Raw genomic sequence first — 13,601 nt, 5'->3', positions numbered from 1 at the left:
TCTCACTACAGATGGTTGTGAGCCACCATGTGGTTGCTGGGATTTGAACTCAGGACCTCTGGAAGAGCGGTCAGTGCTCCTAACCACTGACCCATCTCTCCAGACCTAAAATTACAATTATAAATATGTTCAAGGACCTTAAAGAGGAATTCAATAAACCTGTTAATAAAGACCATGAATAAAAATAGTTGAATGAAATAATAAAACAATTCTTAACATGAAAATAGACTTTAACAACAACAACAAAAACAGCAACAACAGAAAATAGGATGGAAATGAAAAATGTAGACCAACATTTTTTTTTCCAGGAAAACATTCAGGAAATCTGGGGCACAACAAAAAGACCAGATCTAAAGATAATAGAAATATAAGAAGGAGAAGAAACCGTAGTTGAAGACACTAAAAATATTTTCAATAAAGTCATAGATTAAAATGTCCCTAACCTAAAGAAGGAGATGCCTATGAAAGTACAGGAAGCATATAGAACACCAGACAGACAGAGCCAGAAGAGAAAAGCCTCCCCAGCATATAATAAAATGAAAAACGTAAAGAACAAAGAAAGGATATTAAAGATATTAAAGAAGGCTGCAGGGAGTTCATGGGAGTGACCCTAGCTGAGACTCCTAGCATCGGTGTGTGTGTGTGTGTGTGTGTGTGTGTGTGTGTGTGTGTGTGTAGGATAGATATATGGAGCCTGAAGTGGCCACTTCCTGAAGCTAGGCAAGACTTCCAATGGAGGGAAGGGAACAACAAGTCACCCACAAAATCTTCAACCCCAAGTTTGCCTGTCTACAGGATGTGCAGGGATAAAGATGGGACAGAGATTGAGAGAATGGCCAACAAATGACTGGCCCAAGGTGAGACCCATCCCATAGGAGAGAGCCCTGACACTATGAATGATAGCCTAATATGCTTGCAGACAGGAGCCTAGCATGGCTGTCTCCTGAGAGGCTTCATCCAGCTGATGATGGAAACGGATGCGAGACCCACAGCCAAACGTTAGGCAAAGCTTGGGGAGTCTTGTGGAAGACTTCAAGGAAGGATTGAGGGAGCCAGAGGGGTCAAAGACAACACGAGACCTATAAAGTCAACTAACCTGAGCCCATGGGGGCTCACAGAGACTGGACCAAAGAACATGCATAGACTGGACCATTTGTAGCAGATGTCTACATTTTTTTTTCTTCAAAATAGTGACTCTTTATTGCCTCTGCTATTTGAGGGGGATGAATCGAGAGGAGTGGGTGGCACCAATACTGGGCCGGCTGTGCTTCACGGGCTTGTAGGTGATGGAGAACTCGCCCAGGTAGTGACTGATCATCTCTGATTTGATCTCCACCTGGCTGAAGGTCTTGCCGTTGAATGCACCCACCATGCTGCCGACCATCTCAGGCAGAATGATCATATCCTCAGGTGTGTCTTCACCACCTTGGGCTTCTCCATGGGTGGTGCCTCCTTCTTGGCCTTTCTCAAGCGCTTGAGCAGTGAGTGCTGCTTCCGCCTCAGGCCACGGTTGTGGGCGCCATACAACTGCATCAGCTGCTCATAGGACATGTCCGGCAGTTGGTCGAGGTCCACGCCACGGTAGGCGAACTTGCGGAAGGTCCGCTTCTTCTTCTGCTCCACTTCAGCCATCTTGGCGGCGGCTCGGAAAAGGAAGTGAGCAGATGTCTACATCTTGATACAGCTTGGTCTTCATGTGGACTCCCCAACAATTGGAGCCGGGGCTGTTTCTGACTCTGTTACTGCCGTTGGATCCATTTCCCCTAGCTGGGCTGACTTGTCTGTCCTCGTAGGAAAGGATACACCCAGTTCTGCTGTAATTTGATGTCCCAGAGTGGGTTGGTACCCATGGTTTCACTTCTCTGAGAAGGGTGGGGGAGGGAATGGAGGAATGAGGGGTGCAAGGGTGAAACTGGAAGGGGAGGAGGGTGCAGGCTGTGATCAGGATATAAAGTGAATAATAAATAATGAAAATAAAAACCTGGAGAGACCTTGCACTAGTAATTTAACAGCACATATGAAAGAGCTAGGAAAACAAGATGTAATAAAGAAGAAATAATACCCCAAAAGGAATAGATGACAAGAAATAAACTAATGGTTGAAAGAAATAGAAACAACAACCAAGACAAAGCAAAGAATAAAATAAAGAGTTTGTTCTTTGAGAAAATCAGCATGATCCACAAACTCTTAGCCAAAGTAACTAAAAGACACAGAGAGAAACCCAAATTAATAAAATTAGAACATAATTAATAAAATCAGAGGAGCAGGGTGCTGGTGGTGCACACCTTTAATACAAGCAGCTGGGAGGCAGAGGCAGGAGGATCTCTGTGAGTTTGAGGTCAGTCTGGTCTACAAAGTGAGTTTGAGGACAGCCAGGGCTACATAGTGAAACATTATCTGGAAAAACAAAAACACAACCTCAAATTTGTCCCACTTACAGGATGTGTAGGGATAAATATGGAACAGAGATGGAGGGAATAGCCAACTAATGACTGGCCCAATTGAGACCCACCCATAGGAGAGAGCCCTGACACTATGAATGATAGCCTACTATGCTTAGAGGAGACATGGCAGTAGGCACTGAGGAAATTCAGAGAATCATGAAGACATACTTAAAAACAAACAAACAAACAACAACAACAACAACAACAAAACATGTAACCTAGAACAATAACAAAACTGGAAAACCTAGAACAAATAGATGAGCTTTTGATTTATATGACCCAGCAAATTAAATTATTAGCAGATAAAAAATTTAAACAGATCTATAAGCCCTAGGGAAATAGAAGCAGTAATTAAAAGTCTTGAAACCAGAAAGAAAGAAAGGAAGGAAGGAAGGAAGGAAGACAGACAGAAAGAAAGAAAGAAAGAAAGAAAGAAAGAAAATCAAAAAGCCCAGGGTCATATGGCTTTAGCACAGAATTCTACCAGACCTTCAAAAAAGAATTAATGCCAACACTCTTCAAATTTTTCTGAAAAATAAAGCCAAAGGAACACTGCCTAATTTTTGAGGCCTCAGCTACTCTCATACCTAAATTACATAAAGATCCAACAAAGAAGGAGAATCATAAACCAATTTCTTTTGAGTGTAGATGCAAAAATTCTCAAAATACTTGCAAGCTAAATCCAAAAAGGTCACCTGCCATGATCAAGTTGGCTTCATTCCAGAGTTGCATGGGTGTTTCCACTTACATAAATCAATAAACACAGTATACATATATGTAATATGCATAAATAAACCAAAAGAAAAAAAACACATGATCATTTCACTAGATACAAAACCTTTATAAAATTCAACATCTCTTTCTGACAAAGGTCTGGGAGAAACTAGGGATACAAGAGACATATTTCAACACAATAAAGGTGATTTAACAGCAAGCCCACAGCCAATATTCACCATAACATAGTTAACTGTTTCCACCAAAATCGGGAACAACACAAGACTGTCCACTCTTGCTATGTAAATTCAGTGTAGTGCTAAAACTCTTACTAGAGCCAAGAGAACTGAAGGACACCAAGGGGATACAAACAGGACAGGAGGAAGTTGGTGTCTTTATTTACAGATGATAGGATTTCTTTTACATAAAACTAAAACTCCACCAGGAAACTTCTACAGCTAATAAACACTTCCAGTAAAGTATCAGGATACAAAATTAACATATAAAAATCAGTAACCTTCCTACATATCAAATGAAGGTAGAGAAAGAAATTGGGGGAAAGAATACCTTTCATAATAGCCTCAGAAAGATCTTGGAATCACTCTAAGCAAGTGAAACACTGTGTAATAAAAACTTCAAGACACCAAAAGAGGATACTGAAGAAGATGAGGTTAAGTCATCCTATATTTACAGGATATGTAGGATTAGTATAGTAAAAATGTCCATCCTACCAAAAGCAATCTACAAATTCAACATAATATCACCAAAATTCCAACGCATTCTTCACAGAAATTGAAAGGGTAATTTTTAGCTTCATATGAGAACACACACACACACACACACACACACACACACACACACACACCTCCCACCAAGACCCTTAGGATAAGTAAAAGAATCCTGAATGATGATGATGATGATAATCAGCTAGTGAGATCACCACTCCAGATTTCAAGTTGTACAACAGAGCTATAGAAATAAAAACAGCACCGTATTGCCATAAAACCAGACACATGGACAACGAAATCAAATCAAAGTCCCAGACATAAGTCTATATATCTATGAACACTTAAGTTTCGACAAGGAAGTCAGATTATAAACATTGGAGAAAAGATAGCATTTTCAACAAACGGTGCTGGTCAAGCTGGATGACTACATATACAGGAATTAAATTAGATCTATATTTTTTACCTTACACAAAACAACTCCAAAATGAGTCAAGGACCTCAGCATAAGTCCAGACACACTGAGTCGGACTGAGGAGAAAGTGAAGACTCGTCTTGAACGCACTGACATAGGAAACGACTCTCTGATCAGAACACCAATAGCACAGGCAGTAACAATGAAGAAAAATGAAACCTCATGAAACTGAGAAGCTCCTCTTTGGCCAAGGACACTGTCATTCAGAAAGAGTGGCAGCCTGAAGAATGGTAAAAGAATTTTACCCATCACACATCTGATAGAGGGTTAATATCTATATGGAACTCAAAATATATAAAGAGTTAACAAAAAACTGGACATCAAGAAAACAAACGACTGAAAACAAAATGCAGAACTAAACAAAGTCCTCAAAAGTTGAAATGCATACTGAGAGACACTTAAAGGAACGGGCAACATCCTTAGTCATCAGAGAAATGCAAATTAAAATTACTTTGGGATTTCATCATATACCTGTCAGAATGGCTAAGATCAATAAAACAACAGTTTGTGCTGGCAAGAATTGGGGGTGGGGAGAGTAAGAGGAACACTTATTTATTGCTGGTGGGACTGCAAAATTGTTTAGTTGCTATGTAAATTAGTGTGGAGCTTCCTCAGGAAGCTGGGAATAGATCGACTTCAAGATCTAGCTCTACCACTATTGGACATACACCCAGAGGACCCTTCATCCCACCACAGAGACGCTTGCTTGTTCATGTTCATTACTGGGATATTCATGATACCCCAGACTTGGAAACGAACTAGATGTCTCTAAGGCTGTTGAGCACATCAGTAGCACTACTGCACCTGCTCTGGTTAGCAAGAAAGTGAATGATGAATGTTGACCAGCTAATGATCGAGATGGACGGCACCAAGAATAAATCTAAATTTGGTGCAAATGCCATCCTGGGAGCGTCCCTGGCTGTCTGCAAGGCTGGTGCCATGGAAAAGGGGGTGCCCCTTTACCGTCCCATTGCTGACTTGGCTGGCAACCCTGAAGTCATCCTGCCGATCCCAGCTTTTAATGTGATCAACGGCGGTCCTCATGTTGGCAACGGGCTGGCCATGCAAGCGTTCGTGAAACTGCCCGTGGGAGCATCCAGTTTCCGGGAAGCCATGCACATTGGAGCGGAGGTTTACCACAACCTGAAGAATGTCATTAAGGAGAAGTACGGGAAAGATGCCACCAATTGTGGGTGATGAAGGTGGATTCGCACCTAACATCCTGGAGAACAAACACTGGGTCTGCTCAAGTCTGCAGGCGTGTAAGCTGGCCCAGTCCAGCGGCTGGGTGTCATGGTGTCCCATCAATCTGGGGAGACTGAGGACACTTTTATTGCTGACCTGGTGGTGGGGTTCTGCACTGGGCAGATCAAGACTGGTGCCCCTTGACGATCTGAGTGCCTGGCCAAGTACAATCAGATCCTTAGAGTCGAGGAAGAGCTGGGCAGCAAAGCCAAGTTTGCTGGCAGGTCCTTCAGGAACCCACTGGCCAAGTAAAGCGTGGACTGGAGATCGCTCCAGCCACCAGCTCTGTCTCTGAAGTCCTCCAGGCGGCTCAAGCCCAGCCCAGTGCTTGACCCTCCCATGTCACCGCTCCTTTAGATGTCCACATGGAGCCCTGCTGGAGCCCAACTTTGTAACCACGTGATCAGTCTGAATCATTGTTTCTGTCACCTGACTTCCCAGCTAGTGTCTGGAGCCCTCAGCACTACAGTGTAATCTCTAGGGTGCCCACCATCAAAACTCCCCCCTCCCAGCCCCCGCCCCATGGTTTACATACAAAAATAAAAGCTGCAGAAGCCCATGGGGTGGGGGCGGGGGAGGGAAGCCATCACAGCGTCTGAGGGTATTTTTCAGAAAAGTTTAACTGTGGGGGTGGGGAGGTCCATTCTTAATGTGGGTGGCGCCATCCAAAGGGGTGTACTCCAGCCCCAAATAAAAAGTGCAAGAAAAGCGTACCAGTGTTCAATTCTGTCTGCTTCCTACGTTCAAATGCAACGTGACCAGCTACCGCGCATTCTGGGTACCACAGTGGGCTGCATCCTCAAGCGAAGAGGATGTAATAAGTCCTGCATTTGCTTTTGCCTGATGATTTATTACAGCAGCGAGATAAATAATACAGTGGGTGGGTATCTTAGGGTTTCACTGCTGTGATTAAAACACCACTGCCAAAAGCAGCTCAGGGAAGAAAAGTCATTTTATCCACACATCCATCACACTCTATCATCAGAGGAAGTCAGGGCAGGAACTCAAGGCAGGAACTGAAGGGGAAGCCGTGGAAGAACACTGTTGCCTGGCTGATTCTGCTTTCTTACATACCCCAGGCCCATCTTCCCAGCAGTGGCACAATCTAGAGTAGGCCTTCCCCACCAATCACTAATTAAGAAAACACCCACAGGTCTGCCTATAGGCCAGTCTTATAGAGGGATTTTCTTTCTTTCTTTTTTTTTATGAATGAATGAATGAATGAATGAATGAATTTACATTCTGATCACAGCTTCCCCTCCCTTCTCTCCTCCTAGTCCTCTTTCTCCCCTCCTTCCTATAACCTCATCTCTTTCTCCTTAAGAAAGGGATGCTTGTAGGCATTTTCTAATCATGGTTCTTTCTTCTCAGATAACCCTAGTTGTTCACGTTGATAAAAATACCAAGCAGGGCAAATGAACCTTTTTCAACTTGACACAGGAACAGAATCATTGCCAAACCTTAACATTTTCTTTCTTGTTTATACTCAACATCTCAATATTAATGTCACAACATAAAATAGTTCAACTTCTAACATCCCACAGGTTTTCTTTCTGTCCCCCCTTCTCTTTCTCTCTCTCTTTCTTTTTTTCTTCCTTCCTTCCTTCCTTCCTTCCTTTTCTTTTCTTCTTCTCCTTTTAAAATTCAAGCATTTTGAAAATTCAGCTTCTTGCCTGTGTGGTGGTGGTGGCCTATGCCTTTAATCCCAGTACTCAGGAGGACGAGGCAGGTGGATAACTGTGAGTTTGGGGCTAGCCTAGTCTACAGAGTGAGTTTCAGGACAGTCAGGGCTACCCTGTCTTGAAAAACAAAACAAAACAAAACAAAAAACCAAAAATTCCAGTCTCTTTAAGACATCCAAAGTCTCTTTTAAAATTCAAAGCCTCTCTAACAGTCCAAAGTCTCTTTAAAATTGCAAAGCTTGTCTAAAATATCCAAGGACTCTAAAGTTGCAGTTTCTCTAAGACATCCAAGGTTGTGTAACTGCAGGTTTCTGGATAATAAAAAAATTAAAGTCCTTGCACTTTACCGAGAGTGAGGTGGGAGGTACACAGGCCACCGGGCAAGTGCGGAGAGAGGGAGTGCTCTCAGCACGGAGCTGATCTTTCCTGGGACAGGCTCTCTTTGGTCCTGAGGTCGGTGCAGAAGAGCAAACAGAGCAACGCTTTCCGTGATGTCTGGCGCCACCCAGAGGACTGAGGGAGAAATTTCCTCCGAGATGCTAAAAGCTCTCCTAGGTTCCTTCCTTCCTTCCATCCTTCCTTCCTTTCTTTCTTCCTTCCTTCCATTCTTTCTTTCTTTCTTTCTTACTTACTTTCTTTCTTCCTTCCTTTCTTCCTCTTTTTCCTCTCTTTTCCTTCCATCTTCCTTTTCTCTCTTTCTTTCCTTCCTTTCTTCCCCCTCCTTTCTTTCTTTCTTTCTTCCTCCCTTTCTTCCTCTCTTTCCTCTCTTTTCCCTCCATCTTCTTTTTCTATCTTTCTTTCCTTATTTTTTTCCTCCCTCCCTTCTTTTTTCTTTCTCTTTTTTCCTTTCTTCTCTTCTTTCTTCCTTTCCTCCCTTTCTTTCCTCTCTTTTCTTCCTTCTGTTTTCCTTTTCTCTTTCTCTTTTTTCTTCTTTATCTCTCTTTCCTTTCTCCCTCCCTTCTTTCTTCTTTCTTTCTTTCTTTATTTCTTTCTTTTTCTCCCATTTTCTTCCTTCCTTTTTCTCTTTTTCTTTCTCTCTCTCTCTCTTTTATTCACTTTACATCTGGATCACAGCCCCCTTAGTATTGCTCTACCCTGGGACATCTAGTCCCAACAAGACTAGGCTCAGCCAGGCAGTCCAGGCAGGGGGAAGTGGATCCAATGGCAGGGAACAGAGACCAAGACAACCCCCGCTTCGCTTGGTAGGGAATCTACATGAAGACTAATCTGCATACTTGCTACAACTGTGTAGAGGGGCTAGGTTCAGCTCCTGCATATCCCCTGGTTGGTGGCCCAGTCTCTATGAGCCTCCATGGTCCCAGGTTAGTCGACTCTGTAGTTCTTCTGGTGTCCTTGATACCTCAGACTTGTCCAAATCTATCTTCCCCTCTCCCACAGGACTTCCCGAGCTCTTCCTGATAGTTGGCTGTGGGTAGCTGCATCTTCCTCCATCTAGTGCCAAATGAAGCCACTCAGAAGACAGTTATGCTGGGCTCCCGTCTGCAAGCACAGCATCGTTAATGGTCAATGGCTGGTCCTCCACATGGGATGGGTTTCAAGTTGGGGAAGTCATTGATTGGCTGTTACCTCAGCCTCTGCTACAGTTTATTCCTGCACATCTTAGAGGCAGGACAGATTCTGAGCTGGAGGTTTTATGGGTGGATTGACATCCCACTCCCCTCCTCTGGAAGTCCTGCCTGGCTACTGGCCACTTCCGACTCTATATCCAGCTACACTACTCCTAGGCACGTACCCCAAAGATGTTTCACTATACTGCAGGGACATTTGCTCAACCATGTTCATAGCAGCTTCATTCATAATAATAGCCTTATTCACAATAGCCAGAAACTTGAAACATCCTAAGTATCCCCCTGACTGAAGAACGGATAAAGGAAATGTGGTATATCTACACAATGGAATACTATTTGGCTATTCAAAGCAAAGACATCATGAATTTTGCAGGCAGACGGATGGAGCCTGAGAATATCATTCCAAGTGAGGTAGCCCAGAGCCAGAGAGATATGTATAGCATGTATTCACTCCTAAGTTGCTATTGGCCATAAGGTGCAGGATGATCATGTTACAACCCACAGACCTGAAGCAACTACATAGTAAGAAGGTCCCGGGGAAGATGTACCAATCTCACTCAGAAGGGGAAACTAAATAGTTATTTGAGGTGGACGGAGAGAGGGACTTCGGTAGGAGAGGGGGTGAGGAAGAGAACAAGGAATGGCAATCAGGCATGGGGGGGAAGGCAGGAGAGGGCTGGGAGTGAGAATGGAAATAGGGGGCATCTCTGGTGACTAGCTAGAGACCTGGGACGGGGGAGGATATGGGGAATCTATTGGGGTGACCCTAGCTGAGACTCCCTTGGATTTCTAAGTACTAGGGGGAAGCCTGAGCCTTTGCCATCACCAACAAAATGAGCATCCTGGCTGGAAGACAGCAGGCTCTGGAGACAGCTTTCCTGAGGGAGAGATAGGTGGCAGGAGGAACTGAGAGCAACACCAGGATGACACTTCTTGAGAACGTGGAACCTACTGGGGAGGGGGAAGAAGCTCACGATGCCAAGACAAAGGGGAGGGGCAGGAAATGTGCTCTGGGTTTCTGCAGCCCGTGGCAGAAGCCATCTTGAGGTTTGGGTGGCTCTTTGTAGCCTAGGGCGGAACCCAGAGGGCTGGTCATTCCTGGACTAGTTCTATGGCGGTTTCTTTTGAGAGCAGAGGATGTGCTAAGCTCTAGAACCACCAGATAATGACTATGGCATTTTATTGAGCGCTGGGTACAGTAGCATAAAAACCTGGAAGAAGTGCTTGGGGGGGTGTCTGTGAATAAATAATTGGTTATGAATGAATGAATGAATGAATGAATGAATGAAGAGAGAAATCAAGGCGTGTGAAGATGGGAGAGACAGACAGAGATAATATGAAAATGTGAATGTGAATAAGAATGCACTCTGTGGGTGTACAGATATCAACTCAATGTTCTTAAAAATATTCATCCTGGTGTAGTGCCGCACACCTTTAATTCCAGCACTCAGGAGGCAGAAGCAGGTAGATCTCTGTGAGTTCAAAGCCAGCCAGGGCTACATAGTGAGACTCAAATAAGCAAGCAAACAAATTGCTTACAACCCAAAGGTACTGTAGACACTAATGTCCTTGGTAACATGAAACATTTCAAAGCTTTACCACTAAACGGAACACATCAGACCATGTATGAATTAATAGTTTATTATTTTATTTGGGTACTGGGGATGGGACTCAGACAGTCACCGGTGCTAAGCCGACTGGGGTGCATCACTGAGCTACACCCCAGCCCCAAGTGTGTGTGACTCCACTGAGGGGAACCATGGGCTCCAGATTTGTGTAACTGAAATCACCCGCAGAGAAGGAGGGAAGAGCTGCGGGGGAGGGTGCCTCAGGGACTCTCTTGGGATCTCAGAGGTCTCAGAACAGGGACACTGGGAGGAACAAGGTGGCTGGAACTGGAGCAGGGCACCCCAAGTTGCCTGTGTGGCTAGGGGAGCACAGACCGTCGGTGATCAGGGCAGGGAGCCGAGGGCTGTTCACAGACCCAGAAGTTGTTTGCAGAGCAAATGCTGTCATTCCATTTGTCATCTGCTATCACCACGCAGTCTTCGTCCCCTAGATTGTTGGGCTCCCCCTCTTTCCAGAAGCTGCCAGAACATGACCAGTTATCAGGGACAGCCACCCTGCCCAGAACCACCCACTCCTTATTCACCTCAGAACCTTGGAAGTTCATAGACAAAGTCTGAGGACCAAGCCAGTGGACGGGAGTTAGCAGGGCTTAGCAGAATGCGGGTTCTCACTTTGTTCCCCACCTCACCTCCACGAGAACCACCCCAACAAGGTGAAGTTGCAGATTTCTGGGGACTGGGCTTAGGTTCAAAGGACAGAAAGTCAAAAAATGTGGGGTCCTGGATTTGAAATGTCCCCGGCGCTTGCCAGCACTGAAGGCTGTGTTTGGACTGAGGGTCCTCTCCCTGCCTAGTGCTCTGGCCCATGGATTCTGGACTTTCACCTGAGTTTGAGTGGGGACTCATCCACCCACTGCCAGGAGCCTTCACGTCTGTGATCGCTGAGGCCGATCCAGGTGAGCTGATTGTTTCTGATGCGCCAGTATTTGATGAATTGCTGAATGGAGGTGGGGGTCAGGAGGATGGAGAGAAAGATTACCTCCACCCCTCCGAGATCCCGCTCTTTCCTGCCTTCATGAAGGTTCTTTCTACACTCAAGCATAGCTCTGTTGATCTAGTTTTCTGGATACGAATGCATCCACGGGTGTGGGTTAAATGTCACGCATGAAGAAATAAGTTCATTTATAGCTTATAGGTGTGTCCCAAGAGAGTTACACAAAATCCCAAAGCTTCTCTGAGTCCCTTCAGTCTTACCCACCTCTCATGTGTTCTTCTCCTATAGAACCTCCTCATTCCACTGTGCTTCCTCCTACAGGCAGCCCTCCTGGACCACATCTCCCCACATCACACAGCTTTCCATCTAGAGTCCAATGCCTAGGACAGGCTGTTGTGGCCCCACTCACCTGCTCTGCAACACTGTTGATAATCACAAGGTGGGCCCCAAGATCCTTGCAGGAGGAGGCAGAGGTTTCCCAGCTGCCCAGGGTTCTGGAGAAGAGGTAGCAGCTTCCCTGGAAGAACTCCCAGTCCCAGGGACAGGGCCGGCACAGGCCAGCTACAGAGCAAACACTGAGCTCAGGGTCTGGGTTCTGCTCTCCCCTCTCCCCTGATGCTCAGAGCCCAGGGCTGGTCTACTGATTCCGTTACCAGCTCAGTGCTCCCAAAACCCAGACCGCAATCCCTGTGGTCTATCCTGCCTGCCTCAGTGGGAGACCCAGAAGGTAGATGACAACCCCTCTGATGACCCCTCCACTCTGTCCTAACTCAGGCCCTGGAGCCTCACCCAGCGAGGCATTGAACTGAGTCAGCTGCTGCTGAATCTGCTGGATCTGCTCCAAGACAGAGTGTGTCTGCTCCTGAGGAACGGCAGCTACAGGGAGAGGTTGGCAACAATTAAGCATCAACTGTGTGCCTGGTCCAGAGCTGGTCCCAGGACATCACAGTTGGTGGTACCAGTGACCCCAGGAGCCCATTTAACAGACCAGAACACTGAGTCTCAGACTCTGTTAGGCCCAACAGGTCTATGGCCTCCCCCATCCTGCATTCACCCAGCATGCCTGTGCCCATGGCCGCCCACCTCACACAACCTCAGCGCCCTCTCCACCTAGAGCCCCAGTTACCCTTCTCCAGGCCGGAGCCACACTGCTGCCCGTGGGTCTGTTCCTGTGGGTGTGCACGAATCCTGGAAACTGCAAGAGAGAAGAGCACCCCCATACCCCTCAGGAACACTGACAGTACCTGGCTGTGCCAAGTACCCCATTTCAGAGAGGGACAGTGAGCTGCTGTTGGTCACAGTGAAATGAGGGGCATGGACTTTAGATGTCCCAGCTGTGCTGAATTTGGGGGCTAGGCAAGGATCCCCACAGAGGAGAAATCTAAGAGTCCCCCCATGCTGGAGTTCTTGCTTAAAAAGTGCAAAAATGAAATAATGAATAAAATAGAAACAGAGCCCCCACTCCAGACCCCCTTTCCCAGCCCCGCCCTGTCCTACCTTGAACCAGGGTGGCCAACATAAGCAGAAAGAACCCCAAAGAGATGAGAAGCAGCAGGAGCCAGGGGACTCGGGTCAGATGTCCTGCAGAACCCACAGATGGGCGGAGCTGAGCTCCCAGGGAGCAGATCCCGCCCTGCTGAGTTCAGTCTGCAGAGGATCCCCAACTCCTCTGCCCTGAATCACCCTGGTACCTTGCAAAGTCTTGGAGCCGCAAACGAGACCCTCAGGGTCATGCTCAGCTATGCCCTGGTCTCCTTCGGATGTGACCTCCTCCTCTGAATGGGACAGAACAGAAGCAGCTGACCTTCAAAGTTCAGCCACCTCCCTCACACCCCAAAGCTGGAGGCCAGGTCCAGATCACCCTGGATCCTGGATCCTGCATCCCCGAAAGCACCTAGAGGCTGGGAAGCCTCACCGTGGTTCTTCGGCTGATGGAGCTCTAGCTCTCCTGCCATTTCTGCTGCTCTTGACTCCTCCCTCTCCACCTCCCCTCTGCCCCTGGATTTATATAACCCCATGGCCCTCAGTGGCACCCTGTGTGAGGTTCATTCTTCTCTGACTCAGGGGGAAAAAAGGAACAGGATGGGGACATCCTCACCCCGGAAAAGTGTGGGGAGAGAGGCATTGCTTGACACAGCTAAAAAGGTGTCCGTCCGGGCCAGGAG

The 13,601-nt window shown here is 46.3% G+C and overlaps 1 protein-coding gene and 2 pseudogenes across 3 annotated transcripts; 1 reads left to right on the top strand and 2 right to left on the bottom strand.

The window, feature by feature from the left end:
• Positions 1–1,210: 1,210 nt before the first annotated feature.
• Positions 1,211–1,632, bottom strand: LOC308439459 (small ribosomal subunit protein uS19-like; annotated as a pseudogene). The gene has a single exon. The product of its transcript is annotated as a small ribosomal subunit protein uS19-like (transcript).
• A 3,575-nt stretch (positions 1,633–5,207) lies between these two features.
• LOC308439301 (alpha-enolase-like) lies at positions 5,208–8,721 on the top strand (annotated as a pseudogene). The gene is made up of 2 exons: positions 5,208–5,608; positions 8,684–8,721. The product of its transcript is annotated as an alpha-enolase-like (transcript).
• A 2,080-nt stretch (positions 8,722–10,801) lies between these two features.
• LOC308439300 (CD209 antigen-like protein C) lies at positions 10,802–13,391 on the bottom strand (the record flags this gene model as incomplete). Its single annotated transcript, XM_080941028.1, has 8 exons — positions 10,802–10,961; positions 11,327–11,439; positions 11,846–11,997; positions 12,226–12,312; positions 12,563–12,631; positions 12,934–13,017; positions 13,128–13,211; positions 13,352–13,391. The coding sequence occupies 8 exons, from the start codon at positions 13,389–13,391 to the stop codon at positions 10,802–10,804; spliced, it is 789 nt and encodes a 262-aa protein (XP_080797154.1).
• Between the last annotated feature and the right edge of the window lie 210 nt (positions 13,392–13,601).

Source organism: Micromys minutus (assembly GCF_963924665.1).
Source record: "Micromys minutus genome assembly, chromosome: 29".
Taxonomy (NCBI): Eukaryota; Metazoa; Chordata; class Mammalia; order Rodentia; family Muridae; genus Micromys; species Micromys minutus.
Note: the sequence above shows the minus strand (reverse complement) of the source record. Positions and strands in the feature narration are given on the sequence as shown.